The following is a 27,596-nucleotide window of genomic DNA, read 5'->3' as shown; positions in this document are numbered from 1 at the left end:
CCAGAAAAGCTCCCGTACCTGCTGCCCGGCCACGGAGGCTGGAGCTGACGGTGCATTCCTGCGTGCGGGCGCTGCTGCTTCGTTTTGACAGAACCACCCAAGTCCTGGGATGATGGAAGTAACGAGTAAGGGACTCTTTTCCCCATTCCCACTCTTTTGTCCCCAGGACCTGGCTATTTCTCTTCCCTGCATCTTAAGGCTGTGGGTAACACGCCCCGGGGTGTCCGTGCCCGTCCCGCCGTACGAGCCGCTCTGCGGCCGCTGTGACAAGGCACCCGCGACCTTAGGGAGGGACCATGAGAGCAGGGGAACGGACACACTTCTCTGTCCTCCCTTGCCCACCGGCACAGTGGGAGCCCAGTGGGGTTGCGAGAAATTCGGGGATGGGAAGGGGGATGACAATTGCCCCCCCGCCCCTCCCCGCGGCGCCCCCGCTGAGGGGCTGGGGCGGGGGAGCCTCGCGAGATCCCGGCGGCGCTGCAGGCAGTTCTCGCGAGGTTTCGGCCGGGCTGCGGGCGCGGCTCCATGCGGTCGGAGCGAGGGCCGGGGTTGCTGTCGGGGCTGGGGTTGCTGTCGGGGCTGGGGTCGCTGCGGGGCGGCGGCCGTGACCAGCGGCCCATGGACACCCCCCCGCGCCGGGAGTCGCCGCGCCGCGACACAGACGCTCCGCCGAACCCCCCGCCGCCCTCCCCGCCCTCCCCGCTGCCGCCGCCGCTGCTTCACCCGGCGCCGGGTAAACTGCGGGAGGAGAAGAAAACGGCGCTGAGCAAAGTGAGGGGGCGCGCGGGGGGAGCGGCGGCGGCGCCGGGGGGAGATGGGAGCGGGGCCTGCGGGGGGGAGCGGGGCTCAGGCAGCATCCCTGCTCCACAGACCGAGCCGGGTCGCAGCACAGTGGGGTGTTTAAAACGGGTGTCCATTCCCTGGAGTATTGTGAAATCCCCAGCGTCAATGCTGGAAATCATTTCATCTTTAATTCTAAAGAAGTCAAAGCTAGCCGTTGCTGTGGCAAAGCAGCTCCTGTTCTCTTCCTTGTCTTTATTCGAGCACTTTTCAAATAATACTTGCAGAATATGACAGGCTGCCCAGGGAGATCGTGGAGTCTCCCTCGCCGGAGACATTCCAAACCTACCTGACCCGTTCCTGTGTCACCTACTCTGGGTGACCCTGCCTTGCCAGGGGGATTGGATTGGATGATCTCCAGAGGTCCCTTTCAACCCTTACAATTCTGTGATTCTGTGAGAAGTGTGAGATTTGATGTATTCCCCTTTTTTTTTTAATTGAAAACTGAAACATTGAAAATCACTATAACTTAAAGATAAGTCAAGTNAAATTCAGATATTAAAATATTCAAAAAATTAAAATAGATTGCCTGAAGCCGTTGATGGCCATTTCACTACTTTGTGTGCTGGCATCGTTCTACCAGAGGTTTCTATGCAGTTTCCTGGTTCTTATTATTGGGCAGTTTACCTGAGTGTGGTGGGTCGACTCTGGGTGGCTGCCAGACCCCCAGCCAGCTGCTCTTGCACTCCTCCCTCCTACCTTCAGGGGAAGAAGATGATAAAAGAAACTCACAGGGCTGAGATAAAGGCAGGGAGATAATTTACAAAGTGCCATCACAGCAAAAACAGACATGGGGGGACCTCATAGCAGCTTCCTACAGCTTCCTCATAAGGGGAGGTGGGATGACAAGCACTGATCCGTTCTCTGTGGTGACCAGTGATAAGACCCAAGGGAATGGCCTGAAGCTGCATCAGGGAAGATTTAGATGGATATTAGGAAAAGGTTTTTCACCCAAAGGGTGGTTGGGCACTGGAACAGGCTCCCTAGGGAAGTAGTCACAGCACCAAGCCTGAAGTGTTTGGACAATGCTCTTGGGCACATGGTGTGATTCTGGGGGTTATCCTGTGCAGGGCCAGGAGCTGGACTCAATGATCCTTGTGGGTCCCTTCCAACTTAGGATATTCTATGATTCTAACTTGCTGAAAATTAATTTACTTTATTGCTAATTTTTAAAAAATAGAGTAGAATGGTGAGAAACTAAGATTAAAACTAAAACACCTTTCTTCCCAGATGCTACCTCCTCTGCACCCAAGCAGTGCAGGAGGATGGGGAATGGGGATTTCAGACAGGTCATAGTAGCTCCTGTCTGCTGCTCCTTTCTCCTCATGCTCTGTTCCTCCAGCATGGGGCCCTGACATGGGATACAGTGGGATACAGTCCTTTCTGCATGCTGCAGTTGTTCATGACCTGCTGCAACATGAGTCTCCTTTGTGGGCTGCAGTCCTTCAGGATAAACCTGCTCCAGTGTGGGCTTTTCTCCATGGGCTGCAGGTCCCTTCAGGGCATCTCCACCTGCTGAGGCATGGGGTCCTCCATGGACTGTGGGGGGACAGCGTGCCTCACCATGATCTCCTGTGTAGGAATCTCTGCTTTGGCACTGGAACACCTCCTCCCCTCCTCCCTTCATTGCTGTCTGTAGGGCTCTTTCTCACACTTTTCCCCCCTTACTCTTCTGTCTCACCCACTGCTGTGCAGCCTTTTCTGCCCTTTCTTAAATACGCTTCCCAGAGTCACAAGTCTTGGCTGAGTGGCTCAGCTGTTCCCTGGGTTGAATCCACTGGAGCTGGCTGAAGCTGGCTGTGCCCAGCATGGGGCAGCCCCAGCATCCCCTCAGAGGCTGCTCTGAAGCCCCTACCAGGAGCACCTGGACGCAGAGGGCACTAAAATACTGCTGTATTGAAAGAGATACTGTAAAAGTTTATGTAATCAATATCTAGTTTTTGGTTTTTTAAAATCCTTTGCTATTGGCTAAATTGCAGTGGTTCTCAGGCTCTTCATCAGAATGTCAGTCACCCTTCAGTTTTACAACACTTGTAGAAACTGAGGGAACTTGTTCCATCCATTTCTACAGTATTTAGATCAAATATAAATCTCTATTTTCTTTTATATATGCAGGTGGTTATTCGAAGGCTTCCTCCTTGTCTAACCAAGGAACAACTTGAGGAACAGCTACATCCTCTACCTGCCCATGATTATTTTGAGTTTTGCACTGCTGATCCCAGGTGAGGATGAGCTGTTTCTGTAGGTTTTCAGGTGCTTAAAACCTAATTAAGGTATCCAGGCCATTACAAATCACGTTTTTTCCCTTTTTATTATGTTTGTTGGGTTACCTAAAATATATATGAAAAGTGGCTGCGTATGCAGAGAGAGCGTTCCTGGATGTTTCTTTTACACTGATGATTTTAAAACAGAAGGGCAAAATTCCATGTTAAAATGGAAGGGCATAATTGAAATCCTGATGTTTCTTTTAACTTTCATTGATAAACTTCAACAGACTATTTTATTGGCTGTGAAAAAGATTCAGTCTAGGGCAAACAATCACAGAATGTTTTCATGAGTGCCATTTGAGCTTAGCTTCTTTGTATGGTTACATATTTTTGTATTTACTTCATTCATTTTTTCAAATAATCCAGTTTTATTAATTTTTATCTCATGCAAAAATAAAAAAATAGAGTGGTTGATTTACAATAAATCAGTATTGCTGATATATTTATATAATTAATTCTGTATCACAGTGGTAAAATACAATTCCCTTTCAAATAAATCAATTTCCAGAAGAGAAGGAACTTAAACCACTAAAAAAGCAAAACACCATTTATGCTACATCTGCATGTGTTCTGAAAAACTAAAGTATAAGATCCATCTTCTTGTATCTTGTTGTGTGATGACTCACCCTCCACTCGCACCAGATTCTTTCCACTGACTGCAGAGGGATCCTGGATGTTTACTGCTGACCAACTTTTGAAGTTAAGGGTTCTTTCAGAGTCAGTTCCACAATCAAGGAGAAACAAATGTTTATTTAGCAAAACTGTGACAGTTCCCAACCCACCTAAACAGTTGCACATTAGTGCAGCAACAAAATAGTGAGTGCTTCAGCTGTTCTGTTAAAACCACAAAGGATGTGAAGTTAGGAAAGAGGAGTATTTAGTCTGATTGAAAGTCTTTGTAGTTCCTTACATTTCTCTTCTGAACTTTGTCATCCATATTTCCAAATGGGTCTCTTTAAGGCTTCTGTCCCAGCTGTTCATTTGATAAGGGGAAAATATCAAAAGCAAACCAAAAATTCTCTGAAGAAGAGTGTCAGTTCTCAGTGTGTTTAGCTGCACAAATTCCAGGAAACAGTTAAAAAAATTACAATTTTAATTTTCCAGAAAAACTGCTGGCATAAGAATTTAGGGAGTTGACCACCTTAGAAAAGAGAAGGCACTGACAACAGCTGTGTATATAAAGTTTCATTTTCTCTCTTATGTGATGAAATTTGGAGTACTCAAAAATCTTGCTGTCCACTCGTTTGATTGCATCTATGTTACATTACCAATGAAAGATACCGTAGTTTTTCTCTTATGCTGTGTAATTTGTCATGTTATTCTCTTCTGCCTTCACAAATTAAAACTCACTAGAAAAAAGAATGTTTTCATATAAGTCTGAATTTTTCAACATGAACTGTTTCATAGTCACTTTTTTGTTTATCTTGCTTCTTAAAAAATGTGTTTTCATACAAAAGATGTATTTTTTCAGAATGGCTTTATCTTTATGAGGTTTGTATGGCTACAGGTTCTTTCAGCAAACTACACAGCTTAAATAGGCATTTCACTGCAGTTCTGCAGTGTTGGCTTGGCTGATTATTTGTCCTTTGCCTGGCCCAAGATCACCTTATGTCATTTGTCCCCTTTGTTCTGATGCTGACACATGCCATGTACATCTGTTTATGATTCAACACTTTACATGCTCACACAGTCTACAATACACAAGAAACATCCCGAAATTAAAAGTTGGAGACAAGATTAATGTAGTGAGTCCCAGTCTCCTCTTATCCAGCAGAGAACTCTTTTCTGAGTATAAAGCATTGTGTTGCAGTAATCTGTCATATTATGGACAGTTCACACGATTTCAGCAGACCCTCTGGATGTGTCTTCACGTCATTCCAGCTAATAGGAAGAGCTACAGGACAAGGTGGGCATGTGCTCTCTTTCACTGAATAGCTTTTTCCTAGATCCTGTACCACATGCATAGTGGCCAGCCAATCCAGAGAATTCAGAGAACAAATAATAAACCCATGGGAAGATGAAAAGAAATATCATGTCACCTAATGAGAATGATTTGGAGAAGCTACTCAGTGAAGAGGATCTGTTTGTTGAAAAGAGAAAGGGACAGACAGATGTTTTGGTGTGGAACCAGACAAATTTGCCTTAAGAGCTGTAACATCTCGATTTAACCACATCCTGTGTAACTCCAGGTCACAGAAGTTTCTAAGAGCTCATTCATATTTCTGTACAGTCTTTTTTTTCACACAACACTCTGTCAGACCGTAGAACTTGTCAGAATTTTGTTCCACAAATGATGGATGTTGGAAAAGCTTCAGGAGCAGTAAGACAAATTCTTATTTAGACATGTATTTATCTATGAAAACCTGTTAAACACAGGATACAAGTTTGGTATTACAAAGTCCCTAGGCTGCAAGTAACTGAAATTATGTATTGGGTGAAGTGCCAGTGTGTACTTTCCCCTTTTTAATAAAATTTCTCTAAGCAACCTCTCTTAGTTGCTGTTGGAAAGAGAACTAGAGAGGTCTAACTGTAGCTGTTTCTTCATTTTTATTTCTAAGGTCATCTCACCTTAGAGGAGAAAACAGACAAGATAGGCGTATCAACTCCAGTTTCTCTGTTATTGCAATCTTTATCTTTCTAATATCTCTCTAATATCTTTATATCATAAATGTTTAAGTTTACCACGTCCTGTTATAGACAAGCTGTAAAATGTATTAAAATTTCATGTGATTAATGTCATTAATAATGTATAATGCTTTTTCAGTTCCATCCATTTCAGTAAAATCATTTCAGAAAATTACTTGTGTTGTGTTTTGTTCATTTTTCAGATTCATCCAATTCACTGCATTAAGTTTATTCTCTCTTACACATTGACATCAAAATACACACAAAACACTGTTTATAGTTGATAATAAAGACTCTGCCTTCCTCACAGACTTTGTGCTCAGACTCCAAATAGTAACTTTTTTTTCCAGATATTCTTTCTTTTTGTCCACTGGTAAATATTTCTGAGTCTTCTAAAACTTGAGTCAAGTGATTGAGCTCTGGCCCTACAGGACTTGGGTCGTCCCTTGGGACTGGCACTGAGTGCTGGGAGTCATTAATAGTGTGAGGTTATAAAAGTAAAGAGATCTGAACAGGACCTTGGCTTACATAAAAAATGGTCAAATAGTGCCATGCTGTGTGTCACAGAGAGTGATAAAGCTTTTTGCAAAGCACACTCCTTTTCCCTCTGTATGTTCTTCACATCATTTTGCTCATGTTTATTTTAGGTATATAGCATTAACACTGTAGGGTGGAGGTTTGCACCCAGGAACTGCAGCATTGAAGGGGCAATGCTTTTAGAGCTTCAAGGGAACCACCACTACTGTGTTCTGGATGGAATAATTGACAGGCTTTGATTGGCACAATTCTGTACTGTTCCTGCTTCTCTGCCAGGCAAATTGTGCTCATTAATAACTATGAAAAGGAAAGACTAAGTTAATTTAAGTTGCATCCACTGTGTGAGTGACCACAGAAGGTGATAAGGATAAATGCCAGTGGATCTTAGCTTGACAAGGCCATGTAGATGATGACTTACCTCATCAATTGTTATATAAGTGAACGGAGGAGTTACTTGACACTCCAAAATTTAGATGTAGGAATCTGTGTGTTTATACACATGTAAGTATATATGTTTATATACATATAACCACCATAATTTGTAAGTTGATAAGTATTTCACTAAGATGTGATAGCTGTTTTTGTAGTTGCTGTTTATACTGTAGATAACTATTCAAAATTGCTTTCCTGTGTACCAGTCTTTTTACACAATTGTGTTAAAAGATACTTTGTAGAAGAAGTAAACAATTAGAATGTGTTGTTCAAGTTACTAGAAAAAGGCTTAGAGAAATTATTGACTTAAATATTATAGAAATAAATGTAACCTAAAAGATTGAATACCCTTGAATGCAGAGCAGAAAACAAAGAAAAAGTGTGCTGGACTGAAGAAATGTGTACAGTCAGACTCATCTGGGCTGTTTCCATAGAGATTGCTCTAAGTGATGTCCCAGAGATGCCAGCATGTGCTGTGCATCTGTGCAGAACCTTATACAGATGGAAAGCAGCATTATAGACAGCAAACATATGGCAAAATAGAACCAGCTGTCTGATTATAAAACTAAATTTCAGATCCTGAATGAAATTTATGCTGGTAGACACTTAAAGAAAGGAGGAGACACAGAGTGTTCAGTGGCCCTTCTGTAGAACTCGGCTGGAAGGCAAAATCCTGAAGAGCAAAAAAAGTATTTTAGCCAATAACTGCTGAATACAAAGAACAAAAGTAAAGCAGGAGTGTTTCTTCCTAGGAGAGGTCATTAGCCTCAGAGTGCCTGTGGCCCTCTGAAGAAGTTCTGTGCATTCTTTGCTGCATGGTCACGCTGGTGAGTTCTCGGTGGATAGGTGAAGAGGGAATCCAGCGTGGGGAGCGGCAGCTGGAAGTCGGGTGTCTGAAACCCGGAGCATATTCTGCATATTCTGTATGCAGGCCAGTGCTAAGAATTTCCAATTTGCTAGGTTTAGTTAGCATCCCACTTAGAATGTTAATTTTATGCACTTTTTTAGGCACATTGCACACTTTACTGGGTAAGAAGTCTACGACAAGGGTTTGAAACACTCAGTGGTGAGGTTTTTACACACTGAGCACTCTGATAACTAACTTGCATGCATATGTGAACCAATTCTCTACTTCCAGAGGTGGCTCCATCAGAGAAGGAACCTGCAATTGCTAAGCATTGTCTTAGCTCTGTTTCTGCAACCTTCTACCCTGATACACTGCAGCAATAATGGAGAGAGAGTTGTATTTTACTGTGCTGTGGTGCACATCAGTATCCTGCTGTGCACATGCTGTTATATTTTTGTATGTTTCTGCTGATGCATATGAAGTTCTTGAAGATATTAATGTATAGCAATAACATTGGATCCCGTATTTGCAGGATATATGCTAAATCTCAGCTTTCCAGTGTCCCATTTATACATTGCAGACTGGTGTTTTCTTACTAATAAGTGCTTAATAACCATATCAAATGTTCCTCTGTTTTGAAAGATACCCACTTTGATTAGGCTGAAAAAGCTGGAAAAATACATATGTTGCCAAAGCAGATAAAAGAGATGGTGTTGATATACCAACTAAAGGAAACAAAGAAGGAATAACTCTTGTGTTTTTTCAGTTTTGTTTCATTATGATTATGTGTCCAACCATAAGGTTCTAAGTTACTAGAGGAAAAAGAAAATCCAACTATATGATGAAGCTGTTTGCTGTGCACTGAGGCCGAGAAGTGCCTGAAAAATAATGCTGCCTCAAAATTCCTGGTTTTGTCTGGTGAACCTTCAGCACTTCAAGTATCAATTGTATCAATCTCTAATATCAGGCCTCATTTAATTTAAACATCAAAGAACATGCAACATAAGCATAGTCCTGTTAATGTGATAGAGAAGGAAGTTTACTTCTTTCTGGGAGCTGCCAGTTATCAGAAAGTTCTTCACTGTTGCAGCCATTAGGCAGCACAGAGACATTTCTTCAAGCGCAGCTATAGATTGACAAAATAAATTTCCCTCCTTTACTTACACTCCTATGCCTTTTTAAAATATATTTTTAACTGTATGTAATAATTATAAAAAGTGTTAAATTTCATCCTTTTTTTTTTCTTTGAAGCCAATGAGAAGGAAGCTGGCTTGCTACATCTGCTTTGCATCTTGGCAGTAGCTCCGCAGCCACTGTAGCATCTTTCAGCACTGGCCATGCCCCAGCAGACATTTTTGCAGTTACCTGCTTACAGATCACTCTGTTCCCTTCCTAGAATGTCAAAATAGGTATAAATTGATAAAATTGCTCTTCCTTAGAAATACAGAGTTTATCCTCTTCATGCTGTAGAAACAGTCTGTAGCTGGTTTTTGCAAAACATCTAAATAAAAAAAAGCCCTCTAGTTTTTTTAAACATTTCTCCTGGCTGCAAACACAAATCAAACACAAATTTGGTGTGTTTACGAAATCATTGGTTATTGACAATGATTTGTCCCTTTGTGGTCTTTATGGTCTCCTTCTAATACTGGAAGTGGAATCCATATGGATGCGTATTTTAAAAATAAAAAATTACTTGGCAACAGTGTTGCTTTGAGCTGCCACATGCAAAGATTCCTGTGAGCCAACCCATGATTTTGCTCTTTCTCACTTGTGAAATCTGATTCTGAAACGGCTATGGGATTGAAATACAGTTGCAGTTGTGTATGTTTATTGTCTCCTGCTGCTGGTGGTGAGTTGGTCTGAAGGCAGGCGGTGTATGACAACAGTATATGAACAGAGGTATTTAAAGTTATGGGCTTATGTTAAGATTTGTTCAAAAACGTGATGTAACATGTAGCCATCATTAAGGCAGTTTAAGCCAAACTGTTTTGTATCACAGTTGCAGAGGTTTAAAGCATGTACAGGCCATGGCTCACAATAACTTAACTGATGAGTGCTAATCCATTAAATTGCCTCAGTTTCATTGTGGTTATGGTGTGCCAGCCCTGAGGTGTTTATCAGGCACGTCAAATATTTGCTCTTGGAGTGGGATCTATGCCACTTGATTCTATCATGAAGAATCGAAATTATTTTAAGTAAGTACCCATTTCCTTTGCTAGAAATTCTTTGGATTTTCAGAATAGCTGTTCTTCACAACTAGACATTGTGTGTATATTGATAACATGGGGATGATAGCACATGGAGTTTATTTATTTGTGTTTAATTCAGTGGATTATCTTGCCAAGTATTAGGCTATTTATTCTTTCTTAAAGGTGGACATATATTTAAATACAGTTGCAGCTTGGAAACTGCCCCTTCACTGTGGTCTTTTATTTACCTTTCCCTGTTTCACTGATAGAAGACTTTTTTTAGCATGCCCAAGAAGTTCCCCAAAAGCACTGCTGTTACTCATGTCTCTGAAATCATGAAATATTCAAGTTTTAATCCTGCACAATTGGAAGTGTATACTCTGGAAATTAGGGAGACAAAACAAACTAGAAATATTTGTTTCAGTTCAGAATAAATTTCACAGTTGCATACAGAACTCAGTTGTTAAGTTACTTTTTGTCATATATAGTTAGATACATACATGTAAAGACTGTTTAAGGTAGCAGTTTCTCAAAGAAGATGAGAATTAAAATGAGATCCTTCTAGTTTTACCTTTTCCCTAGCCCTGAACAGAATAATAAATAACAGAAATAAACTTGTTTCTTGTTGCAGCCTTTATCCTCATCTCTACTCAAGAGCATACATTAACTTTAGAAATCCTGAGGACATCCTTCTTTTTAGAGATCGCTTTGATGGCTATGTCTTCATTGACAATAAAGGTTGGACTATTTGTAAGATATTAGGTGTATATATATATACATATACCATTTTAGAACATTATTTTACTTCCTTTTTGCTAATTATGCTTGCTTTTTTCCTCAATATGCAGTTAATTACATTAAAATATGTGAAAATTTAGCACTTGATAATAAAGTGCAAAATGTATTTGTCCATGCAGTCTTGCTTGTCTATGGTGTGCATGCTTTATGTGCATTCTTATACCTTAGGCAATACATTATCAAGATGCTATTAAGACAATTAGCTTGTGCAAGTTTCACAGTTCACCACAACAGGAACTGAACACATTGTGAGCATGAATAGTTACATCTTCGATGTGTTTCTGTGAGATAAACTTATGCCACTTACTCCTGTTTTGTAAAAGCAAGAGGAAACCTTCAACATTTCGGTTGCCCACTTTTAAGACATGTCAAACTTGAATTTTTAGGGCCTTTGCAGACGACTTGAGTTCCAAAAACAAGAACAACATAATTGATTGCCAGCTTTAAAATGTTCAATCTGCAAAAGTTTGCCCAGCAGTAGAGAAAGTCTGTAATGGTGTGGATAAACCCAGGTCTCCTATAGTAGTGTGAAACTGCCATTGACAAAAAGTGGGTTAGCAGAACTTTAGTAGTTCCTTGCCATACCTTCTATAAAAAATTGCAGAGGTTCTATAAAATAGGCTGAGATTTGTGGGTCTCTTAGATAGACATTGTTTATTCTGTACACTTGGTGTTGCAGTGGTCCTGTGAAAAGTAGTCCTGCCCAGTCTTACTAGAGATTGATCTCTAAAGAAACTCTCTGTCAAATTTGTTAATTCCTCTTCAGCATTTCCAACTGAAATATTTTATCTGCTTCTGACATCCATCAGATTTGGATTGTTTTTGTAGAGATGGAGAACAACACATTCCTCGCAGTGTGTGATTCCTGGATTTCAAATTCTGGATGTTTTAAGAAGAAAAACCAGAAAGAAGCTATTTTTATGATTCTCCTAAGACTTGACTTTGCCTAAATTCAGCAGGTCTTTCAGTGTTATGCTGGAGTGAAGCCAGAATATTCAGTCCTGAATATTCTGGGAAATAAAAAAAACTGACTTGGACACGGATGGCCAGCTTGGCAGGATTGTTTGTGCAAATAAAGACCACAAGGTTTGATGACAGGTGCCCTCTGGTGAGACTTGTGGCGGTATTGCACTTATGAGGGTAAAAATGAAACAAGGATTAGCAGGTTCAATATGGTTAACAAATGTTCTGGCAGATTTAAGACAAATTTTCAGTGGACTTGAGCTAAGTGTAATCTTGAACCTGCTGGAAGTGGTAACCAGGTGAAATTCAAAAACTACACGCAGTTCTGACTCCAGTCCAAAGAAAAATCCAGTACTTAAGGCAGAATTCAAAGCAAAGAATCCTTGCCAACAAACACAGGCAGAAAGTTGCATAGTCCATCATAAACAGAAAAAAAGAAGTTTCACACAATTCTACATGCTGAGTTTTACTGTTCTGAAAGGAGATGGTATATTGTTTTATTGCATATTACCCAGCATCTATTTATTTTCTAAGCTTTTAGGCAACGAAGCTTTAGGAAACCACTCAGCAGTTTCAGATTAATTTCCCAGTAGGACTTAATTACTTGTCAGACTGAGATTTTGAGTTAAATTTTTCTAATCAATATCTGTGAATAATTAGAAGGAAATTAAAAATGATAATACAAGAATTTTATTGTATAACAATAATCTTCATTTTGACAGTCTTATTAGTGTATCCAAAAATATTTAATGTTTTATATGTAATTAAAATATAAATTTATTTTGGTTTCAATGTAAAATACTTCTATGTGTAACTTTTCATTAGAAGTTTAGTAGTTGTAGAAACAGTCACCTTTGATTTCAAGTAAGACTGCTCAACACATTTCAAGAGTTTTGAAAATCTTACATGAATTTAGGGAATGTTTCTCCCCATCAGAAAATTAAAGTTTGATCTCTTTTAAGGCTTGGAGTATCCTGCAGTGGTTGAATTTGCTCCATTCCAGAAGATTTCAAAAAAGAAGCTGAAGAAGAAAGATGCCAAAGCCGGGAGCATTGAAGATGGTAAACATATTTTCTTGGCATCACAGTAGAAAATATATTTCATTTCTGTTATGCATTGCAAAGTGTTAATATAATTCAAAAATTTTTCTTCACAGATCCAGAATATAAGAAATTTTTAGAGAGTTATTGTGCTGATGAAGAGAAAATCTGTGCCAATCCTGAGATTCTTTTGGGAGAGATTGAGGCCAAAACAAGGGAACTTATTGGTCTGTTTTCTTGATTTTTCTTATTATTGAGAGTATTAAATATCTTTATATTACCTGCTAGAACTGACCTGTTCAGTCTAACAGATTTAGATTACCACAGTTAAATTTTTGTTATCCAGCCAAGTAGTAGGGGGTTTTATCTGTTCTCTTAAGTCTCTATGCCTGCAATCACTTGGCTTCACCTGAGCTTTAGCATGTGCGGTGGCTTCAGAAATAGTCCCTCAATAATTCTGAATACTTACAGATGTATTAATCGATTAAAGATTTATTTTTAAAATATAAAATATCTGGATGACATGGAATATTGATGTGCTGTATCTTCAAGTGACAACATGCAGAACACTTATTCTTTCCCTAGGTGTGACAATTGAGTAGGGAAAAAAAATGACCTTTGCTGTTATTTCTTTTGTGTGAAAGTGGACACCTCTTTTGATTAGAATTATAGAATAGGTTAGAAAAGACCTTTGAGAACATCAAGTGCAACCATTAACTCAGCACTGCCAAGTCCTAAACCATGTCCCCAGGTGCCACATCTGCACATCTTCTAAATACCACCAGGATCAGTGACTCCACTATTTCCCTGGGCAGCCTGTTCGAGTGCTTGACAATCTTTTCATGAAGAAGTTTTTCCTAATACCCAGTATAAACCTGCTCTGGTGCAACTTGAGGCCATTTCCTTTTGTCCTGTCACTTGTTACTGCTGTTTGAGAGTTAACTAGGGACATTTGGAACTTAAAACAATTTAGAGGAAATGGAAATGTTAGTAGTATGGACATTTAGATAATAAAACTTGTTTATTGCTGTTCTAGATAGGGAACTTACGCAACAATATTTGTTTACCCCAAATCTTCCCTAGTATTTGACAGAAAAGTAAAAGCAGTCAAAATCTTCTTAGAAATTTATGATTTCCAAAAAGTTTACAATTTCAAGAAAGATTTTTTAACTTTAAAATATTCTATCAGTGAAAATTACTAGTCTTGAGACTTGCAAATTTCAGAATAACAATATTGGCTGAAGGCAGATTTACATTAAGAATTTTAGTGTTTTGTTTCTGTTAAATCTCAGGGAATCAAATTAGTTGCTTTATTATTTCTGCCATTCAAAACTGTAACATGTTTATAGCAAAATTATGTAAGGGCTTAGTTGTGTGTCGAGTTGCAAAGGTGCTACTCCTCCTGATGTCAATGAAGGACGTGCCCAGGACTTCGCTGGCGAAATTGGGCCTCGTATGCTCAGCATTCCTCCATGTAGAGTTACTGTGAAGCAACATATTTTATGCATTATGTCAGATGGGTTAGCTGATCAGTTTCAGTGTGACAGAGAGATATAAAAGAGATTTTCTCAGTAACATTATAAAGATAAGCTCATTTTTCTGGTTTGTTTGTAGAGAGCAAGGTAAAATGTAAAAAGTTTTGCTGACACAAAACTTCATTTAGCAATTTATTTTCTTTTAAAATTCTTTAAACATTTTAAGAAAAAACCTCTCGTATCTTTATTTGTATTAAGGACCATAAATAAGATGGGTAAGAGTCAGGTTTGATAAACATTCTTTTTTTCCCTCCTCTATTGATAATACTCATCACACTGCCTCTCTCCCTTGAACTTGAAGTTATACTTTCTCATTAAACCTCTTGCACCACAGCCTTAGTCATGAGTAGGGTCAAGTTCTGGGCTCTCAGTGCAGCTTATCCTTTGCCCAGACCTTCCAGTTAAAATCTGTGATCTCTTTCAGCGTGTAGGAGTGCCCACGGGTAGACACTGCTCAGACGGGCAGGAGAGAGGAGGCAAAGCTGCGGATCTGAGGGACTGGAAGGGAGGGTTCTGGGGACCTAACACTTGTCAGAAAGTATAGGCATGTGAGGAGGGTGGAGCAGCATGGGAAGTCTAGGGATAGAGAGAGGAAAATGGCAAATCAACAATCTTCTTTGGTTGTTGCTTTTAAACATTGATATTTGGTAAAAATAAATACTGAATCCTATCAGCCTTCCTATCAGTCTGTTCATAACTGCGTAAAAAAGTTTCCTTATTAATGAATGGGTTACCTCCAGCATATTCCGACTTTCAAGGCAAAAAGATTTAAATGTTTTTGGGATATGAATTGTGTCCAGACTTTGGTTATGCCATTTCAAATTTGTTGAAAACTTTATTTTAATTTCTTCTTTTTTTTCTTTTTTTTTTTTTCCTTTTTCTTCCAAATCCTGTCACGCATTCCAATAGTGCAATTTTTTTTCTGGTTTGAGGGAGAATCCTTAATGTAACTGTAGAGCAATTTCAAGTAGCAAACTTTTTCTATCCTGGGACACCTAAGACTGACAAAATTTGTTGTAACTATTCACAGCTCTAAGTACATGAATTCAAGTCTGAATTCAGTACTGACAGTCATAAATGCTGTATATGATGAAAAATTTGATGATGTTCTCCAAGATTTTGTAGAATTGGGGGTTGGTTCAGGCGGGTGACTTGATTTTAGAGTGTGGAGACAGCTCTTTAACATAAGAATTGTTGTGTGATCCAGTAAATGAGACGTTTTATTTGTTATTTGGGAAGCCAGAGTTTTATTGAATCTGCTGATACTTCGTTATGTAACCTGGGACAAACTACTTATCTCTTATTCCTCCTGTTTTTGCAAGGAGAGGGAATGCTAAAGTCAGATAAATGGAAATGTTATATGAAACTGAAAATGCTTCCTTCATCACATACTTTGACATCTGTGATTGAAAAATGCTATGTGAGATTACAGTAATATGGGCTGTTTGTGAACAACAATATAGCTAGGTTTTGATGTACAAAAGTAAAAAGTAGGAAAAGATGCTGAACACATTTCTTTCCTTTTTGGTGAAATAACCATTCTAAGTGAGAAAAGCCATTCTCTTGAACTGAAAAGATATGGTATAAAGATAGGATCTTTAATTAAACATTAAATAATGATGCAATTTATTTCTGTTGCTTCTAACGCTAACAGCAAAAAAAGCAACAAAGTGTTTCTAAAGCAGAATGATGGTAATGCTTTCAAAAATACATGAAACAAATAGGTTTATCCATGATTTAGCTCCCTTTCAGATAAAGCTAGAAAAAAGGGGGTTAGTACTAAAATAAAGAAATGAGTACATATTCTAGGAGTTGAACACTATATCACAAATTTTTTGTGTTTTAGCTAGAAGAACAACACCTCTTTTGGAATATATTAAAAATAGAAAATTAGAAAAGCAGGTACGTTCAGACTTTTGCCTGAAGTTCAACATTTATGTTTCACGTGGTTTTCCATTGGACAATTTACAATTAATCATTTTGAACTTTTCAGAGAATACGAGAAGAGAAAAGAGAAGAACGAAGGCGGAGAGAATTGGAGAAGAAACGTCTGCGGGAGGAAGAGAAGAGGAAGCGCAGAGAAGAAGAAAGACGTAAAAGGAAAGAAGTGGAGAAGCAAAAGAAAATTTCTGAAAAAGAAATAAGGATCAAGGTACCGTAATAAAAAAAAGATTATTCTTCCTTTGAAGTTATTCAGAAGTTCTTTGGTATCTCAGTGTTTATCTAGTGTATGACAGCACAGTGTGGAGACACCAAACCAGTTTTGTCTGCAAGGGAGAGTAATGTAAAGTAAGTAGTGTTGTTTGAAAGTGTGACTAATGGCCCTAGGTACAGTGATGTGCTGGTGCAGCTACAGCAAGTAATTCAGATACCTTTATACTGCTGCATTCTGTGCCAGCATTACCTGACAGCCGAGTTCTTCTGTGCTAACATCTTGGAAGATTATTGCAGGTTTTATCCCTGAACGGGCCATTCATTTGAGAGTTGGACTTGATGATCCTTGTGGGTTCCTTCCAGCTCCGAATATCCTGTGATTCTGTGTTTCTGTGAAATATGGCTTTAAAAACTTTCTGTCGTGTAAATCTCCGTCTGGCCACATGTGTGGAGAGTTTTTTGTATTTATGCCAAGAACTGATGTATTTTAATAGTGTTAAAGTATTTAATAGTATTAAAGCTTTAACCAAGTTATAAAAAAGTCATGCTAACTTTAGGCTGCGCTGCCTTGCAAGAATATGAATGGATTTTAGCGACATCACTTAGGAGGATGTATCTTGTGCTATGAAGATAAAACTTTATTTGTATAAGATGACATAGATAAAAAGTATTCATCTATTTATCTGAACTAAATTTTGTAGTATTGGAAGAGCCTTATAGGCCATTTTGAAAAGGAAAATTGTATAAGAGTTTGTAGCGTAACGCAAGGACACACAGACTGACTCCTGATCTTGTGGTGCTGAGAAGCCACAGAACTGTGGACTCGTTTCCTCTTTTCTTCGTGGCAAACAATTTCCTTCACCTGAAAGTATAAAACCAGTAAATTCTGAAGGTGAATTACATATTTTTCATATTTAGGCATAAAGAAAATCACTCTAGAAGTTCAGAAGAAAAGGGACTTAATCCTTAAAATATATTACCCAAAATTGGTTGTCCAAAAAAACCCTGTATATATGACATATCAGGGGTGATATGATCTTGAAAGCTAGTTCTGTCTCTGAAAGAAAAGGAAAATATTTCCTTATAGAAAGATTATAGACGTTTTAAATATTAGAGAAGAATAACCAGTGCTTGTTTCAGAAAACCTGGTGGCTTGAAAAGACTGAGATGTTCTGCTTAGTCCTGATAATAGGGTAATAGTTTGAGACAGTTGGTCCTTCTGTAAAGATTGTTCCTGTAATGCCAGACACTGCTCAAGCCCTGTGTGGGTTATTTTGAAAGGAAAAGACTTCTTGAAAATCCTTATCTTCAAGGTGAAAATGTAATGCTTATTTTGTTGGCAATGACACTGAGCTCTGTTGCATGATTTCTAAGAAACCTTAGACCACAATAATGTCTTTATATATAAAACTCAGGAGAGAAAAGTAGGTAAGTGCTCTCTTTAGTATTCTCAGCGTATTTATAAGTGTGCAATTGAATGCCTGTCAATGACTGTCACTCCTTAGCAAAAGTAAACTGCCCTTTCTAAATAACTTTTAAATTTTATACTTTGTAAAATACATTCCTAGTATTTAAATATCTCCAATCTTAGCAGGTTACTGATATATTTAATACTTGTTAAAATGTCTATTACAACAGATGAGAATAATTTTACATCACAGTATAAACAAATATCTCTTAGCTTCTCAAGAAACCTGAAAAAGGAGATGAACTGGCCAGTGAAAAGCACAAAGAAAAAGGTGAAGAAGCTGACATTGAGGAAAACAAATGGGATAAATCACCTGGATCTGGGAGTATAAAGTCCAAGACTTTGGAGAGTTCACTAAAAGAACTTAAGGAAAAGTAAGTAATATTTGTATTTTATAATTGAATTTAGATCATAAATGCTTTGGTCTCAAGGCTTAAATATAAATGGTGCATTGACAACATATTCTATCCCCAGAGAACCGATTTTATTCTGTGTGTGAACAAATCTCTTACTGTCCTCTCGGTAAAAGGTGTTTCATAATAATTTCCTGACCTGATGGCAGTATTAGTGGATGCAATTTGATATTTGTGAAATGCTATAAAATCCCAGATTGGAAGGATTTCTGCGTGAAAAGTCATTCAGTGTTTCATTGTCATTTCACCTGTTCCCCATCAAGAGCTCAGGTAAGGCCCTCCTTCCATTACTGATGTCAAAGACTAAGCTGGCTAAGGTGCCACGCTCTTCCTTCACACTTGGGTTTGCTGCAATAAACATAGAACTGTGTTTGATAAATGAGTGAATGGCAGAATAGTTGTGGTGTCAATGACAGCCTTAGGATAGGTACGTGCAAAAGGCTGTCTCTGTCTTCTCTGCCTTTTGTATTACATTTGTGCTGGTAGGAACAAGGGGCATAGCTCAGCTCTGTTACTGGTGTAGCCTGGGAATGTATCATCTTACAAGTGCAGTACAGAAGGACAAGCTTTAGCATTTTAATAAGTTATCTAAGGTATTACATATAAAATCTGACAGGAAGTTTGTGATTATGCTCTGGGAGCCTTGCAGGTTACCTGCTTATTCTAAGCAGTTTAAATTTTACTTTTGTCCACATATGTTCTCAGGTTTTATGAGATGTATGTAGGAGCTGCAAATGTTCTCCTAATGACAAATAGAACAATAAAGAAACTTTGAACACCGGAAAATAAAATAAATGAATTTACTAATTGAATAAATGGGTCACAAATAATATCCTACTTGCATTATTCATCCTTTTTTTTGTTTCTGACTAAGGACTTCAAGCATAGGCTCAGTGTTTCCATATGTTGAGTATGTCCTGGAAGTTCCTGAAAATTTCCATGTCCTATTCTCTAATGGAAATTGAAAATATTCAGCAACTCCTTTGTTGATGTTCTTCAACAAAGGAAACAGAACAGGCTCAACAGAAACAATTGCAAGGGCAAGTTGGTTGTTTACTAATCACAGAATTGTTTAGGTTGGAAAAGACCCTTAAGATCATCGAGTCCAACTGTTAACCTAGAACTGCCAAGTCCACTACTAAACCATGTCCCTAAATGGCACATCTACAGGTCTTTTAAATACCTCTGAGGATGGTGACTCCACCACTGCCCTGGCTTTTTATGCAGTAAGCTTTTTGGTGGTGCCATATAACATTGTTTACAATTGATCCTGTAAGTTTAATAAGGCATTAATGTGGATTTTCCAGGCATTAAACAGAATCCCTTTGGCTGCACTGGTACAGTGTTACCTTGTGTTTCCAAGTGCTCATTTCATTGTGATTATTAGTGGGTAGGTAGCAAGCTATGAACTATTTCAGCTGGATCAAGGTTTAAAGTTGAAACTACTTTGTCACTGACTCAGAAATCAGCAATAAACTGTAACTTCCAACTCTACCTGCAGGAGACCGAATTGTATGTTTGAAACCATGTTTAAGGCTCAGTAGCAATAGGTTTCTACCACAAAGCGAAATCTCAGTATTTGCATAAGTGTACATGATCACATACAGATTTGGAACTATACCAAAAAGAAGTATGCTTCCATTCCCTTTACTTCCATTAATTTCTGCTTTCTCTGGCTACGTAACTTTCTCTTCTACCTATACTTTGTATTTGCTTGTCCCACCATTTCCACTCTTGCTTGCCTGTTCACTATGACTGAATTTTAGGAAGCTACTTTAACCACTCGAACTGGAGTTTGTGTCCCTATCACTTGCCTACCTCCAGATGCATCCATTCCTTCCTCACCCACAGTAACAGGCAAGGGAACAAACAAGTACCAAGCAATGCTACAGCAACAAATCAAGGGGGTCTTTTTGACTTTTTGGAAGGTCATGCCCTGACCCTTGCTAGGACTAAGAGTTAATGTCTAGAATAGCATATTAAACATGAAACAAAGCAACTCACAACCACATAGCCCTTGAGAACTAGCATAGTATTTTATATATATGTATCTAGGCTACAGATACAGTATTTCTGTAATTCTGATTGATTCAGGTGTCCGTGACAGCTGGGACATTGCTTCCACTTGCTGACTGTGTTATGCTGACACGAGCTCAGTCTGCTGAAATAGTGAATAACTTACCTCTCATTCAGGTTTTGTTGTGACCTCCACCACTTCCTGAGATGGGGCCCCTGTCTTAGTAGTCCCACCAATGCCTAAGTCCATGGCAGATGCTAACAATTTTCACAGTTCTGTTACTTAAAAAATAAAAAAGGTGATATAGAAAGATACACTTTTATTGATATTAAATAATTCTAAATAAGAAGCATATCACTATTTGATCACTACACCATTAGAAAATCTCCATCCTCAAGTAACTTACTTTTTCAGTTCTTTCAGTTTATTTTAAGTATTTATACATATGTAATATATAAAAAGAACTGCCTGTATTTATTCCTTTTAAAGTTCAACCTATTCTGTAATCTTTCTTAATTATTTGCAGTTTGGCTGTATGAGAGAAGCACCTGCTTGCTGAACTGGAACAATGAAGTGAATAAAAAAGCTGGGAATTTTATCAGACAGGATGAATGTTACAGATAGTCTTTATAATATAAACCCATTGCAGCATAGCAGAAATCGAGTATTATGTTGTGGTAATGTAATGGTCTTTTGCCTAAATAAGATGTGCAAAGGCAGGCTAGATTACTTGGAGACACAATAAACAAAAGCCTAGAACATAAGTATCCATTTTCACAAATGTCTTCTGCAAGTTGCAATGTCAGTGAATAATTTTTGTTAAGAGTCATAAAACTTTACAAATTGATACATGATACCTGAACAATTCCTTCCAGCCTTGAATGTTCCTGTTCAGGGGATTACTTATATGCATGACTCACCTCAAGACCAGGCCACAAGAGCTAATAATGCAGCATGGAACTATTGATAGGATTTCAGAGAGGGATAGAAAGTGAAGAATGGGCCTCCCACAACAGTTGCACAAAAGTCTGATTTTGCTTGCAAAGCTTTGTCTGCTATTCTGAACTGAATGCATGGTCAAGGGCTGGACATCCATGGTTGAGACATTGAGCAAAATTGCATATAACCCCTTTCTAATGAGAAGAAAGCAACCTTGCCATATAACATGTCTACTTACTGTTAAAGTCAAAGGCAGGCTTTGTATTGTCTCCTTCAGCAGCTTCTTTTTACTGTTAATTGCTTGGATTTTCTTTCTTTTTATGCATACTCTTAGGTCACAAAATGATAGTGACAAAGAGCAAAGAGATTTGGAGAGAAGATTTCGAGAAAAAGAACCTGAAAGACAAAGGTATCGATTGGATGATGGCAGAAAGCATAGAACTCACTATGAGTTTGACAAGTTTATGAGAAGGAATGAAGAAGATCTGAAATGGGGGAAAGGATACAGCCAAGACAGAGGAAAGAAAGGGAACTACAACTACAGCTTCACTGTGGAGGCAGTAGACAAACTGGGTAAAGAGGACAAGTGTGATGACATGGCATCCAAAAAGGAGCGCATAAGAAATAAGGTTCTTTTATTCATTTAGGATAATCTTTCATTAGTTAAATATGCTTCAAGATCACAGGTTTTAACTTTTGCAAACTCAGCATGATAATGCCTTTTCAGGAAGAAATCCTTTATCTCATTTGCAGTAAAACCCAGACTTCTTTCTGGGTTGTTGTCAGAGGACAACACTTAAAATAAGTTAAGGTTACAGGTCTGTGCTCATTCATATTCACAATATATAGGTGACTTTCTGTTTTCCTTTCAACCCTATCATTTATAGAACACTATTCTTGGAGCCTTGCATTTTATAAATGTATTAAAAATTGTTACTCTTCTGATCTGTAATGAAATTTAAAACCTGTGGCATATTAGTCTTTTAAAATTTAAATGTACTTCCATTACCCAGCTCATAAAGTAATTATATTATGGATTTGCCAGGCATTGCTTGGTAGAGCAGCTATAAGGACTTACATAGCTAATTCAGAGACCATTGTATTTAGAGGGTGTAAATGAGTGAATTCTTCAGTATTGCATACCTGCCAGTAGGAAAAGGCTGTCATTTCATTTGGATAAATTTATCCTCATAGCTGTTGTCAGGGAAAGAGCAGATGCAAAAACAGTGCCAGCAGGACCTGTAGCAGGGTTTGTAGTAGAGCTGTCCCTTATTGTCTCCCAGACATATGGGCATCGTTTTTTCTCAGGCTGTCTGATTTCATGGATGTGCCAGAGTCTTTTCAGGGTGTGGCTCTCCTTGTGACCCTCATTCACTCTCCCTTGTGATCTTGGATTTTCCACAAAAGATGACTGAAACACTGTTTCGGGTAGAAATTTATTCTGCATGTGAAACTCTTCTTTCAAACCAGGTGACTGATGTGTGATGTAGGCTAAGGCTGGGAAGATTAGACTGGTCATGTGCAGAATGAGTCTGTATGGAGTGTGCACAGAGCAAGTCCAAGTGGACTCACTGTATGTGTGAGGAAGTCACCTGGTGCAAACACAGACAGCCTGGTGCACCCTGCTCTTTGTTTATGCAAAAGTCAGCTGGGCAGGATGGGTGAACTTTATCTGCATATCCACATTAGCTACTTTCCACATACATCAGTGGCTCAAACTGCAAGAAATGGCTAATTCAGAAACAGGGAGATGGGAAAAACAGTCTTCCTCATGCTTGCCATGGTGTTTTTGAAATCTGGCAAATTAATCTGCAACCTTGGAACTGGGTGGTGGGTCTTGGGGGCCTTTTGGCAAGAGTTAAGAAGCTGCCTGCTTTTTATTTCTTTGCATCACACTTCTGGTAACTTGCTGAGTCTCTGGATTAGTCCACACTTCAAGTTCTAGATTTGTTCCCTAAAAAAAATAAGCACTATCAGTAAAGTATTTTGCAGTCTGGTGACCTTTTTCCTTAGGATATTTATCACCTAGGTAAGATTAGGGGATTAGTTGTAAAGTTTAGTTGTAAACCTTAGTTTTACAACTTAGGTATAGAATTGACAGTGCCAACACAAATTTTCAGTCAGAGATTAAGCTTCTTTCTGAAGTTTGTAAGAACTAATTAGTAAATGAGAAATGTCCAGTGTAAGCAACTTTGTGCCATCTTTCCTGCAAACTGTGGGTTATGGAGTCTGTGGTAAGAAAAGTTGTTTGGGCCCTTTATCATAAACTTTCTAATGGGCACTGCTTGTCAGAGGATCTAGTTTTATGCAGCTGTTTGTGATATAGAAAGGTATATGTTACACATTTTATAACACACTACAATGCACTAACTAGAACGGTCTGGTTGTAAAGCCCAATAGTGAATCTTGACATCTGGTTTAAAGAGAAGGAGAAAAAAAGTTGAGCAAAAAAAGACAAAGGTGAAGGAAAAAGAAAGGAAAAGGGAAAATGCATACTGTGAATGAGAAAAAAGAATGAAAGAACAAAAGACCAGAATGACTTCAAATTATGATGGCAGTTGGAAATTAGTATAGTTTAATGTAGGAAAATTTCAGTGCTCTGCCACTGTCTTCAAATAGGCTGTTTGCTAACCTTAACATGAGTCTTTGATCAAAAAGCCCAGGTTTTGGTGAGCTTTCAGTTGCTTCATAACATTAAAAATTGGTATTTGTGAGAGTAAAATACTCTTAATAGTAAAAGACTTCTTAAGCAGAGTTTCTAAACAGTATGTTTCAAGAATAAAAAGTAATCTCAAGAGCTATGAAGTATCACCATTTGCAGGTTTGAAATGTCTTTTCCTTGTAAACTGGCTCCTTCTTCCGTTTTCCCATCATCAGATCAGCATGTGTATGATTGGGTCACTGACAGAATCTGCCCATGCTCAAATTTTATTTACTTTGTTTATTACCAGTGCATGAATTCCCTGCTCTCATAGTCAGTATAGGAAGGCATGATGAAGTAGGGGAATAACTATGCAATTTTTATTTTTATGTGTATAATTCAAATGTGCATTGCATGTTTAAATTGTGCTAATACTTGATGATCAGTTGAGGATAATTTTTTAGCTGATGCCTGCTAAATTGTTCTCTGGCTTATCTTGGGCTTTTATGCTTATATTTAATATTTGTCATTGTCATGGGTGAGAGGGCTCTCCTGCCACAGTCATTCATCTGCAGAGTTGCAAGTGCACAGGCTATTGTTGTTCTCAGTTGATGTTAGTGAAAGTAGCAACATTTTTCTTGTTTTACCTGTAATACCATGTTTCATAATTGTGTGCAGTATTTCTTCTTGTTTATGTCAAATGTATTATAGGATCTTTAATTTTTACAGCTTTCTTCGTTTATTCAAAATGCTTGGTTCCCAAGAATAGTGTTAGAAAACAACATAAATACCGAATACTCAGTCAATTTTCATTACACTCCATTTTTTTTCCTGGGTCTTATGAATTGTAAAGTAATTTAACACAAAATCTACTTTCTTCATAAAGATTCAAAACTTTAAAATCCCACATATGTGTCTCACATGGGTTTCTCAGAGCATTAACCACATCTCCTTCCTTCTAGGATCGCCCAGCCATGCAGTTATACCAGCCAGGAGCTCGCATCCGAACACATATGGGACCTACAAGTAAAACCTATGACTGCACTGGGAAATCTTTTGAAGATGCTCTTGATAAAAAGTATGAGGCAGATAATTCAGCTGGAGCTGAGAAGACTGAAGAAGGAAAATAAAACAAGCTGGAGGAAAGTCTTGTGGAAAGGGATGAATTTAAGATTCAGTGTCATGACAAAAAAATCCATTGGGCTGTTTCAGAACTCCACAGGCAATTGCACCAACAAAATTATAATAGCTCTGCCTCTTACTTCCTGTAAAATAAAGGGAAGAGTGACTGGAAATATATAAAATATCTTACAGCAAAGGAATATTGTTGCGTTTTTACAAAAAGCAGCACAAACGCTATTTGCCTAATTTAAAAGCAGTTCAAATATTTTATTATATTTACCTTGAAATAGAAAACCTCTAACAGTTTTAAAGGAGTATTTATATAAGACTTTACATAAGCTATTTCAGCTTTTCAGCTCTAAAGAAATGAAATGTAAATTTGCATCAGTTTGAAATCTGAGGCACTTTAAATGTTTTTGGTGCATGACATGAGGGTCACAGGACCCCTTTCTGCAAAGAGCAGCAGCAGGAGCTGCTGCAGGGAGTTGTGGTCGGACTCAGTGTGACTGGCCCTGGGAGGAAGCTCTGGAGCCAGTGGTGTTTGCAGGATAAGGCCCACAGTTTGCACAGCTGTGAGGAATGACCACTGGTATCTGTACCTCATTGTGTTTACATTGGTTTTTAATTAACTCTAGCGTCAGATAAGTGTTAGTAAAGTATGTTGTTAGAGACTTTGTCATTTTCTGAGCCACTTTTGCCTTTTAGTTTTTAATCGATTTCTTGTGCTTAGAAGAAAGCTAATGCAAACCTCAGCACTGGTTTTAATGAATTAGCTGGTTTTTATGGTTTTGACACTGGCTTTTGAAAAAAAAATGTGGTTGTACAGTGATGATATTTTATATGCTAATGTTTCATATAAGTTGCAGTTACAGGATTTGAAAAATGAACATTCTGCAGTTCTATTTGTTAAAAAATTAAACACACATGGATGTCAATTGGGCCCTACCATTTTGTAAGATCTAGGACAAATTCTGCCCTCTGATGCAGGCACGTGTACATATATATATGTATATGTATATGTGTGTGTGTATGTATATCTTCTATTGGTTTCAGTGATAGCCTTGTGTTTATGGAAAGGCAGAATACATTCCATTTGTCTTTCATGGCTGAAAATTTCTCAGTTGTCTAAAACTGAGACCTGCTTTATCCCTTAAGTTAAATAGTAAGATACTAATTTATTTTTTCATCTTCTTTGAACATTTTACTAGTAAGCGTAACATCTAGTTGTTCTAGACTGAAAAATTATTTATTGTATTTTCCCAGCTACTAAACATTAAATAGAATAAAAGAAAAAAGATTTTGACTATGATTTTGAGATGCAATATTCAGCTATTTTTTCATCTGTTACTCCAGAAAAATTAAGTAAGATGTTACTATGCTGCTTTGTATCCTTCAGAAACAGATAAAAATATGGTAAAGAAGAATTTTAATATCAAGCTACGTAAGTGAGCTGCCAAAATTACTTCAAGATTAAGTAAAACTGCTGCTAGAGAATCATTTGGGTTTAGTTTCATCTCAATTAAGGAACTCTTGGGACAACTTATCTTATTCAGCAGATACTGGCATCTATTCCTTTCACATCCTGGGGGGAGGGGGGCAGTAGAAAGTACTGGCCAAGACAGCAGGATCTGACCATTTCTATAGCCAACTAACACTTATATGGCCAACTAAAGCGTGCCAGAAGCAGGTCAGGAGAGATGGGAACAGCAAGGCAGCCCGGGGACACCAGGCGTCCAGGGAGCACGGGAGCGTTGCCCGCAGGCTCTCTGCTAAAGTGTGACCCCGAGTGGAAAAGAAATGCATCCTGGCAACAGAGGAAACGCCGTCGCTGAGCTTCCCCTCTCTGTGCTGATGGCCGTCTCGGGCAGTGCCAGCAGGACCTGTGGGAGCAGGGATCGGCTTTGGGATGGGAGCTGCCAGCAGTATCTTCAGGGAAGACTGCCTGCTGGAATCGAGCATGTATCTCATGGTAATTCTGCAAAATACAATGACTGAAGAATCAGAACACATTTCTAAGTCCGCGGTCCAATCTCACCTGCTCAGGAATGCAGCAGGGCCTGAGCCTGCTTCCCTTGCTGGGGCAGCTGGCAGGAGGAGCTGCCACCTGCTCTGTGCTCACTCGTTCCTTTATGCTTCTCCCGATGACAACAAATAAATGCAGGCTCACAGCCTGCCTTTGTTCGAACTCAGCGTGCTGTGAGAGCTTCATTGCCACAATAGTAACTTTGTTTTGCAAATTCAGCTTAGCTGAAAGTAGAGACAGCATCCCCACGGAATGGGAATTGTATCTGATTACATCACAGCTGACTTTGGTGCCATCTGTTTTCTTGCCTTTAAAATACAATGTTCTACATTTAATAATTAAAAAAATTTAAAAGATTGTCTTCTACATTTAATATTGCCCACTTGATAGCTTCACTGAATTTCTGTTGTCCTGTTTCTTGTTGAGTCCCAAAGTGTGACATTTAGGAATATGGAAATCACCCTGTCTGTCAAATGGAGACTGGGCTCCATTCTGTTGGGGAAACTGATTTGGAATGTCAATATTCAGTAAATAAACCTGCATTTGTGCCTGATGCAGTTTTAAATAGAAGCTTATTCAATTCCAAAACATTGTTACTGACATCACATTCAGTTTTCAAATACATTCTGTGGCTTCTTTTCATTTAAAACCAAATGGCTGTAAGTTGGTTTTGGAGAGTCTTTAGAGGTCAATGGCTCATCTCACCAGCCGCGGTTAAGCTAACACTGCTTTTCCTGGAGTTTCTC

At 38.6% G+C, this 27,596-nt stretch overlaps 1 protein-coding gene across 4 annotated transcripts; it reads left to right on the top strand.

Moving 5' to 3' along the window:
* Positions 1 to 510: 510 nt before the first annotated feature.
* Positions 511 to 27,396, top strand: UPF3A (UPF3 regulator of nonsense transcripts homolog A (yeast)). Of its 4 annotated transcripts, none has more exons than XM_017817343.1 (10): positions 511 to 771; positions 2,956 to 3,062; positions 10,369 to 10,475; positions 12,461 to 12,559; positions 12,655 to 12,765; positions 15,920 to 15,975; positions 16,067 to 16,225; positions 17,909 to 18,069; positions 21,399 to 21,693; positions 24,668 to 24,972. In XM_017817343.1, exons 1-10 carry the CDS (start codon positions 526 to 528, stop codon positions 24,833 to 24,835), a joined length of 1,509 nt encoding a protein of 502 aa, XP_017672832.1. In that variant the 5' UTR covers positions 511 to 525; the 3' UTR covers positions 24,836 to 24,972. The 4 variants fall into 4 exon arrangements, with proteins under 4 accessions (XP_017672832.1, XP_017672829.1, XP_017672831.1 ...); XM_017817340.1 differs by having other exon boundaries at positions 529 to 771; positions 21,399 to 21,473; positions 24,668 to 27,396; XM_017817342.1 differs by having other exon boundaries at positions 529 to 771; positions 21,399 to 21,637; positions 24,668 to 24,848.
* Positions 27,397 to 27,596: the final 200 nt, after the last annotated feature.

Source organism: Lepidothrix coronata, unplaced genomic scaffold (assembly GCF_001604755.1).
Source record: "Lepidothrix coronata isolate B3197 unplaced genomic scaffold, Lepidothrix_coronata-1.0 Scaffold60, whole genome shotgun sequence".
Lineage (NCBI taxonomy): Eukaryota > Metazoa > Chordata > Aves > Passeriformes > Pipridae > Lepidothrix > Lepidothrix coronata.
This window is presented reverse-complemented; position numbering and strand designations above follow the sequence as displayed.

Excerpts from the sequence above, each read along its gene's own strand:
- UPF3A (XM_017817343.1), top strand. The coding sequence starts at position 526 with ATGCGGTCGGAGCGAGGGCCGGGGTTGCTGTCGGGGCTGGGGTTGCTG. Across the intron at positions 12,766-15,919 it reads CAAAACAAGGGAACTTATTG|CTAGAAGAACAACACCTCTT; the intron begins GTCTGTTTTCTT and ends TTTGTGTTTTAG. Across the intron at positions 16,226-17,908 it reads AAAAAGAAATAAGGATCAAG|CTTCTCAAGAAACCTGAAAA; the intron begins GTACCGTAATAA and ends AATATCTCTTAG.